This window comes from Pseudopipra pipra, chromosome 20 (assembly GCF_036250125.1).
Source record: "Pseudopipra pipra isolate bDixPip1 chromosome 20, bDixPip1.hap1, whole genome shotgun sequence".
NCBI lineage: Eukaryota > Metazoa > Chordata > Aves > Passeriformes > Pipridae > Pseudopipra > Pseudopipra pipra.
The window spans coordinates 76,784-85,802 of NC_087568.1; the positions used below are offsets into that span (position 1 = coordinate 76,784).

General features: G+C 37.1%; 1 protein-coding gene across 7 annotated transcripts in view; it reads left to right on the top strand.

Annotated features, from left to right (window-relative positions):
• The window catches only part of GARNL3 (GTPase activating Rap/RanGAP domain like 3), a 41,822-nt gene that overhangs the window by 31,116 nt on the left and 1,687 nt on the right, over positions 1–9,019 (top strand). For 2 of the 7 annotated variants that reach the window (XM_064676462.1, XM_064676463.1), the window contains exons 26-29: positions 233–368; positions 1,419–1,628; positions 1,937–2,048; positions 2,780–9,018. In XM_064676462.1, the coding sequence (XP_064532532.1) occupies positions 233–368; positions 1,419–1,628; positions 1,937–2,048; positions 2,780–2,936 (615 nt within the window). In that variant the 3' untranslated portion in view covers positions 2,937–9,018. Of the gene's footprint in view, positions 1–232; positions 369–1,418; positions 1,629–1,936; positions 2,049–2,779; position 9,019 lie in introns of those variants that run through there. The other 5 variants (XM_064676464.1, XM_064676465.1, XR_010435405.1 and 2 more) reach the window with 4 other exon arrangements.

Consider the following 9,019-nt stretch of genomic DNA (forward strand, 5'->3'; position numbering starts at 1 on the left):
TTATTGGTTGCGGTAATACAGTTCTAAGATACTTGGCTGTTTATGGGGCAAATGCTCTGCTCAACATCACAGATGTTCCCTCCACTTACAGTGATAACCTTTCTATGACCAACCCTTGTTGACCAAGCAGCAATACAGTAATAGTGACAGTAGAACATAGTGGACAAACTCTTACTTGGAAGATGGTTAAGAAAAGCTCACTGTACTAATGATGAGTTATTTGTCATTTCAGTCAGACATTTATTTTAAAGCAACTGCTGCAGTAAGTGGATCATCAGACAGCAGCTCTAAGGAAATGAGTTCAAAGAGTTCTCCTCAAACACCGACAGCTTACGAAAAGCCAGAATGTCCTCTTTCTTCTCTAGAAGGTAATGTGGCAGCTTGAATAATGGTCTCTAATAATTCCAATAGCTATCACATCTCAGTGAAGCTGATCTTTAGTAAAGATGGTAAAAGATCTTGAGTTCCTAGCTGAGAGTCTGGAGGATAAGAGGTTTTCTATTTAGTGACAGATATGAATTACCTGGCTGAGCTTTTGCCCTGTACGATCTTTTCTAAATACATGGTAGCACCGTTCTGAAGAAATAATTTCTGTAGGAAGGGAGGAATTAAGCTTCAGTAGCTTGATGCATCTTTGGTAATATGGCCATGACTAATAATGCAAAAAGAAGCATAAAATAGTGGGAAAACTTAAGATTTTGCATACACCATGCCTTTCATTTAAGAAAAGCTAAACTACCACTGGATAGCTAAAGCTCTTTTGTGAACCAAAAGTAAGTTCTAGCCTTGAAAAAGTTTGCACAGTCAATTTAGTGTAACATGATCTGTGAACAATCAATCTATAGTGTAACAATAATGGAGAAACAAGAGAACATTAACTAGATAATGCAAGATGTATGTATGCTTTTCTTCTTTAAATCTGCTGGTGCACTTGTTAGCAGAAGGGGGAAGGAGAAGGTAACCACATTTTCAGTGTTTTAAAGGCAGTTTAGTTTTCTTCTAGGAATTAGGAAAACATGCTATTTTATGCTGCCTAAGAGGAGGTGTCATAATTTAAGCTACTTGAGATCCAGGCTCCAATATATTTGCAGTATGTTAAAATGCATAGGGAATATTGCAGAGTGCAGAGTCGTGTTGTAATAGTCAAAGTACCAGCCTGAAGTTGTATTAATTTACTTCCTGGGTCTGCTGCTGGTTCTTCATGTCACCAAGAATCAATCTTCTTTTTCTCTCTATTTCTTCCTCCTCCTATCTTATTTATATTGAAAGATCTCCAGAGCAAGAAGAATCTTTGTCATTTGGGTTAAAAAGCACCCAGCTCAACAAGTATAACTTTCCTTTATAACTTTTCATTTGGAAGTGTTAAGAACTGATTCTGTTGTGAAAATGAAACATTCTTATTTCTTTCTGTATTTCAGGTGAAATTCCATGCAGAAACCTGTACAAAATTCCTCTCAGCAATCTGGTTGGGCGAAGCATTGAACGACCTCTGAAGTCACCTTTGGCTCCCAAGGTCATCGCTACTACAACATCCAGTGGCATTGCCTCACTTCCAGTTACACACTCACTATCCTTATCTCGTATGGAAATTAAAGAAATTGCAAGCAGAACACGTAAAGAATTGCTGGGTAAACTCTCCTCATTCTTCAGTGTATATATCAGTTGCCAATTACATGCTTTCTAATCTTTGGGCCATCACAGTTAGATTTGTAACATGCAGCTAGTATTCATAAATTATTAAAATGAACAACAAAATGAAACTGTGAGGAAACATTATTTGCAAATAGTACAGCCATTGTCTGATCATGTGTAAGATGACCATATTCTAAGCCAGGTAGAAATGGTTAATAATGGAAACTAGCAACAGATACCTTAACATTTTCATGAATGCTTTATTTTCTGTTGAGAGTATTAAGTCTTTTATTCCTTTATTGAGGCCTTTTGGATGAGCCTATACCCAGGACAGAAAGCACACAGAAGCACAAAAAGGTTCCTCGAAGACAGTCAGACCCCAAGCAGGGAGCAGTAAGATCGACTAGTAGTGACAGGTAAATATACTGGCTTTAGAAAAGAGACTGAGTTAGACTGTAAATATATTCAGAATTGATTGTTCATGCTTATCTCAGTTGGCTGGGGCTGACTGAGACCTTTGTATAGCCATATGCATTTCATGCTAATGTGTTTGCTAGAGTATCTTATTACGGTAAGTACTGATCCAATTATACTTTTTGCTTAAGACACATTGATGAGCAAAGCAAGACTAAATGGGATTTTGTGGAGGCCTGCTGCAACTGAGCCTGTAATTAAGATTTGGACTACTGAGTCTGCACTCTGCAGACTCTCTTGCTTTTTCCTTCATATGCTCTTGTGTTGCTATTTCCAGAATAAATTTTGTGAAGAAACACCATAGCATTTGTCTATTCGGCACTGACCCCACTGCCATTCTCTTGTTTTCACTGTTTTCATAAGCTGTGTTTGTGTAGAATACTGGCAGAATTCAGCCAAGATACAGGAGACTGAGATTAACCAAACAAACAAAAAATCTGCTGCAGTGTAAAACCATGTTCAGTTTAGTTCTCCATTTGGAAGTTTGTTGGATGAGGGGCTTCATTAATACTACCTTTTGATTATTTTCAGTAGAGTAAAACAGGAGGAAACTCAGTTGCAGTGGTCTGTATCTGTCTTTAGGATAACTTGATTGAGTTTAGAAATAGCTATTGTTCCTTCTTGCCTCAAACTGTGTATTTTTTTTTAGTAACTTTTGTCTTCGTCTTTGCAGGATAATCTCAAGCTCTTTTGAAAGCTATTCTGAAACACGTCATCTTTCCACTAGTTCAGATCCTGATACTTTAGCACACAGGGAGGGGAGCTCACCATCTAGCTATCCATTTCAGCTGATTTCTTTATATGATGAAGACATCATTGACTTGAAATGAAGACAGTCATAAAACCTTTGTTCCTTACTTCACATTTTCTTACAACTCTGTGAGCTCTATGGGAATGTCACAAACACTGCTTCTGGTGATAAAATGTGGCTGGAAGTACTGGTGATAAATCTTCATAGAACCCATGTTGTTCTGGCTAGCACAGCCTGATTTGGTGATGCTTATATCTTTGACATAGGTATGTTTTCTCAGTTAATGAACCATTACTTTTTGTGGCATTCTAACAAGTAGGTAATCAATAATAGATTTAGGCTGAAACTGAAGTAAATGAGAAGTATTACTTGTTCTGAGCTTCTTATACTTTGAAGTACCTGAATGACATGCAGCAAAGTTAATTGCTGTTGTGTCTATCCTGAGTTGTTTTACAACAGTGTATGCCATGTAAAAAGAGGAATTTTATAATATAAATCAATGCTTTTGGTTTTTCAGTCTTAAACAAAACAACAACAAAAAAAAAGAGGCTTGCAGGCAAGGTCATTTTAAGCAATGCAGTCAGTCTTTGAAATGATGCAGCTCTGGTATGTTCACTGAATAATCAGGTAAGATATGAGGATACTGATTTCTTTGCTTTGGCTTGTCCATGCACATTGTTTAGAGAAACTTGAAAACTGTTTTGGTGTTAAGAATCCTTGAGCAGAGAAACTTTTTATAGAAAACACAAGCTTTCAAAATATTTCTTAAGAATTGTAAGTAAAAAACCCCTAAAAAACCCACAAACAAACAAGCAAAAAAACCCCTAAATCAAAACCCCAATCCATCTACTGGAAAACTTTTATTGTAGTGCATCTGCAGATTTTTCCATTACAGGCAGAAGAGCCAACCCCGATTGTTTTGACTACACAGAGATTCCTGTGCAGGCATCAGCCGTTAGCTGATGTCTGCACTAGCACCAACAGTGTAAGTCATTGTTCCAGACAGTTGTATTTTTCTAACTGGATGGAGACTGAAATTTCACTAATAATAAGCTAGTTTTCTATGATGAAATAGTCATCTTGGCTCTTATGTTTTATATTGGTTTTATATTGAAAAGTTGATTTCTTTTTTTTTTTTTTTAACCCTTTCCTCCAGAACCCCTTTGCAAGGGGTTTGTTTTGTTTGGTTTTGGTTTTTTTCATGAAAGCATGATGCTTCCAACCTTTTTATATATGAAGTTTTTAGCTTTATTAGCAAGTATTTCTTGTTATTTATGTAGAAATACTCCCGTATCCTTGATTTTATTTCACAGTACCATTCACATGTCATGATTTCACTTTCTGTTCAAGTCTGGTCATCTGGAGATGTGTGCCTTTTTCTGCCGTCTGTCTGAATGTAAAACTGCTTTTGCAAAGTACTTTTTTCTCAGTTTATTGTATATAACGGCTGAATTGCTCCATCTAAGAAAATATCTAAGGCCTTATCTGGAAGCATCATTTCTTACTCTCAACTGGAGTGGCTAATCAAGAGAAGAAGCAATATTTTCAACAGCAATTAGTCTAGGAGCAAAAGGCTATTATTACTTTAGTGGGTTTTGCGCTCATAGATATGTGGGGTGAGCCTTAATAAGCATCTAAAAGGAAGTACCAGAGCAAAGTCTTTGCAAGAGCTTATAATTCTTTTTTGAGAATGTTATTTCCAGAGACTGTGTTAATTTACCCTATCCTTATTTATGCGGGCAGCTAAGGTTTAAAAAATCAATCTGAAAGTATCACGTGGTGCTTATTCTCCTGGAAGCTGTAAACACTTCTGTACTGAATCCACTTCCAGGGACACTGCTAGCACTTAAGTATTTTTAGAAAGCAAAAGAACCACGTTTTCCCAATAAAATTTCTCAACGTAGTATTTAATTTCTGTTGTGTGGGTGTTTTTGAAGAATATACCAGTGTGTTGCATAACTGGGACTTTAGTTAAAATATAATTTTAACTGGAAACTTTGCTTTGCCCTGTTAGGATATCAGATTTTAAATACATTGCAGACGTTCATCTGTGCTATTATAGCACAATTTAAAATTATTACTATGGTTTAATACCAGTTGAAGTGACATATGGAGATTTTAAAACTTGTTGTGAAGTACCTGAACAAATACATATTTAGGTATCCTGAAAGACTAGCCTTAGAGTTGGAGCACTAGAGAGATCAAGAAAAATGAGAAGAGCTTGACAGAAAGCTTGACTCCTGCCTATGATGGTAGTCAGAATGCATATAGGTGTGGCACTTGTGAATTCTAGATATAATTATAGAAGAAAGGACCATAAAGCAAGAGTTATTTTCTTTAACCAGAACTACAGCAGTAGCTGTAAAGTATTACTTCCAATAAGGAGAGAGTGGGAGAGTGTGTGTGTGTGTGTGTGAGTGAAAGATCCTTTGAAGGTCTGCCTGTAATCACAGCATTGATGATATCTAGCCAATGAACTGTAAGAGTACAGATATTTGATTGCTTAAGCTAGAGAAAACCAGATCAGCCTTGTACTTATCTGGAACAGGATGTTGGTATCATTTGAAGAGGGCAGCCCAGCAACTGCATCCCCTCCTACCTCCCACCTGAATTTTATTCTATAGCTTGATTTGATGGGTCAGGTAGAAGCTGTTACTCAGGTCACAGTGAGAACTGCCAGACCTAACAGACTGTTACTCATATAGGACAGGAAGTATCTGAACCCTGGGAAAAAAATTACGTATCTTCATTCTTAATGTGTCCAGTAAGTGCCTTAACAAGGCTTCCACTTACTGAGTTTTTGCTTCTGTAATTAATCAGTGCATCTTATAGGGATAATATCAGACCTAGCAAAAGAAGTAGGGAGGGATGATGCAACTTCTAGTTTGTTTTATGTGACATCTGGAGATGGTATTTGAGGCTTTAGGGTCATGTAAGTGTAGTTTACTACCTACTTACTGTATGAGAGCAGCAGAGTATAGGTAGAAGGCAGAGAACGTGGTAATAATATTCCAGTTTCATTTGACATGAGCCACAAGAACCAAATTCTGTATCTCATTTATTGTGTCAAAAGACAAAATATCAACACAATAATGTGAAATTGCTGGCATAGCAGGACAAATATCTACTGTACAAGGACATGGTTTCTGTGTGTTCTTAGTAGTCTCATCCGACTACCATGAATTCTGTGCTTCTTAGTGTGATGAGTTGGTATTCTCTGAACTAGCTTCTAGTCACTGTTTCTCTCAAAATATTGTCTTAGATCCCTACCGTTCAGACTGCTAATCAAAATCAAGAGGCAGTTGGTGGTATTGATAGATAAGCTCTTGTGCATCATTTATGAAGGGCAAGGTTTTTATACATCTGTGGAACCTCTCCTACTTCAGACTGGTGTAAGAGGACAAGGCTTGTTAGAAGGCTGCTGGGATGGGCAACTATACTATCTTTCACTCCAGCATTTAGAGCCATGTTGTTTCCCTTCTGCTTTTCCAGCATGTGCATGCATATACTCATTAAAACTTAAAAAGTAATCCTGGGCAGAAATTGTAGCCATGTGTACCCTAAGCACAACCCTTCCTACTTTAACATCATATGTTAAAGCTGCCTGTAGGCTGCATTCTTGATGTTGGCTGACCATCTCATGGTTGGGAGAAAAGATAATCTTTGAATCTACAACTATATGAGATGGGTGTTGTTCTAATAGGAAAACTGAAAAATCTTGCTACAGATGGATGGAAGACATTGTTTCCATGATGGAAGAATTGTTACCAGGTTGAACACTTTCTGTCAAGCTAAGGTTAACTGAAGGCCCGTTCAGGACTCTTGGCTAAGTTTCTGCAAGAAATATTTTCTATCCCAATGTGCTGGATTTGTTGGCAGCAGCAGGGCTCTTAACGCCTTTTTGATAATGGTATTGTCACCACTTCAGCACTGTGCCTTAGGAGGACTAAATTACAGGTCATTTACTTTGGTGCAAGCGTTAGACTGTTCAGGCAGTTAATTTAGAATGTATTTGTGCCTCGGCACCAGCATGGGTAATGATGCATGGAATCACAAAATAGTTGAGGTTAGAAGGGACCACTGCATATCATGTAGTCCAGTACCCAACCCCATGAACTTCCATTCAAAAATATTTTCAAAATGGGTATGCAGCACTTTGAGCTACTCATCATCTTTGTCCTGCATTTGAATCACAGCATGCATATAAACTATCCAGCTTTGAAGTGTGACTCAAGAACCCCAAGACACGTGAGCTAAGTTAATTCTTTCACACACACAATATGCAGCCCTTAAGGCTGAGGCTTTGATGGGCCCTTTCCAAGGTCCCTAAAGCCCAGTTTGGGCTTTAGAAACTGTTGCAGACTAATGGTCATTTTTGTCCAGTTCTTTCTTCTAGTGTCAATGCAGTACACATAAATCTTAAAAGTGTTTGAAAGTAACAAAACACTTCCCTCTAATAAGAAACAAAGACCCACATGCAATTTGAAAGGTCTATAGCTGTTCATGGGTAGCAAGAGATCATGCAGTGAATGGATGCATGCATACATTCTTTCCGGGCTGGCAAGGAAAATGTAGGGCCTGTTGTAGTTACAGTCCTTCCCTTGTCTGGGGCTGAGGTGGGGTTCTTTTGGTTTGTTTTGGTTGGTTTGATTTCTTGGGGTTGAGTGTGTTTGGTGTGGGGTTTTTTTGGTTGGTTGGTTGGTTTCGTTGTGGTTTTGGTTTGGTTTTTTGTTTGTTTGGTTTTTTTGTTGTTGGCAGTGAGTGGTTGGTTTTTTGGTTTTTTTCGATGCATAACATACATGCAAGTATGCACCTAGAATGAATAGCGGGTTTGCTATCTGCCTTCATGAGATTATTTCTATAAATGCACAAGCATTTGGAATTGATTGGTAGATTCAAATTGATATTTTTATTTTATTTTTTTTAGTACTGTGATAGTCAACTGAATAAATATTTAAATAGTGCTTAATAAGGCAGGGGACGGGTACCGCTATTGCCTAACCAGTTACGTATGGTCAAAGTTGCTGCTCCTGACATACTTTCTGCTGTTCTATGTATGTTTGACCAAGTAACAGCCAGCTCATGTATGTTTTCTTAAAGGTGTGAGTCTATAACTTGTGCTTGCAGATGCAATGGCTTTTCCAGAGCTGTTGGCTTAGTCTGCATTTGAAATATATAATCCTTTGTGTTTGGATTTGGTTTTCAATATATATACATATACACATATACAAATATATATATATTTGTAATTTCCACCATAAATTTTAGGGGATTAAAAGTCCCAAGATTATATATATAGGAATCTAAAATAATGGGATCATAAAAGGTGGGGGAGGGAAAAGTCCCATCTGCAAGCAATAAGGAAGTTAAAAATAATTTTTGTTGGCTTCTGTGTATGAAAATGAGTACCATACTATTTTCATTGTTAACAATTCGATGTCATGGTTCATGTGCACAGTGCTTGCTAATTCTGTTAAAGCACTATTTTCTCAGATAGGCTTAGTCTGATTTTGTGAAGGAATAAATTATACCCTGGGAACCTAATATTAACAATATGGGAAGGCTCCAGAGATTATGCAGCAAATATTGGTACTTGCATGCAGATTAGAAAGTATTTTTACTCTTATTAGTTGAGCACAGCAATTTCATCAGCTTGTATACTGCCTAGCTGCTTCCCTTTGTTGCTGACCTGTAACTGACTGATTCCTGTTTGCTACTGGAAATTGTGATATTAGCACATGACTTGAAGAGAAAATTAAGATATTATTTTCTGCTTATTTATAGCTCTATTAGCTGTTTATCTGGTTGAATGGAAAATGTTATGTCTGTAAAGGTTTATGCAGAGTGTTATCAATCTGAAATGTCAGTTTAATTAAGCCTTTGAATGGTAGCAGACTGCTTTGTAATTTAATAATTGCATATTGTTAAGACTGTTGCTACATTTGTGTTCAAAGACTCTTTACCACTTGTCTTAAATGCTGATGTATTACCATTGGTTTTAATGTCATTTGATAGCGTGTATGGTTTGTGTTTTAGATGTGACATCCAAATAGAAACAGTCCTATTACATCTGGAACTGTTTAAGTGCTATTTATCACCTCTGTGAAGGAGAAACAGAGGATTTATTCCTTCATATGTAATAAACTATAAATTTGACCTCAC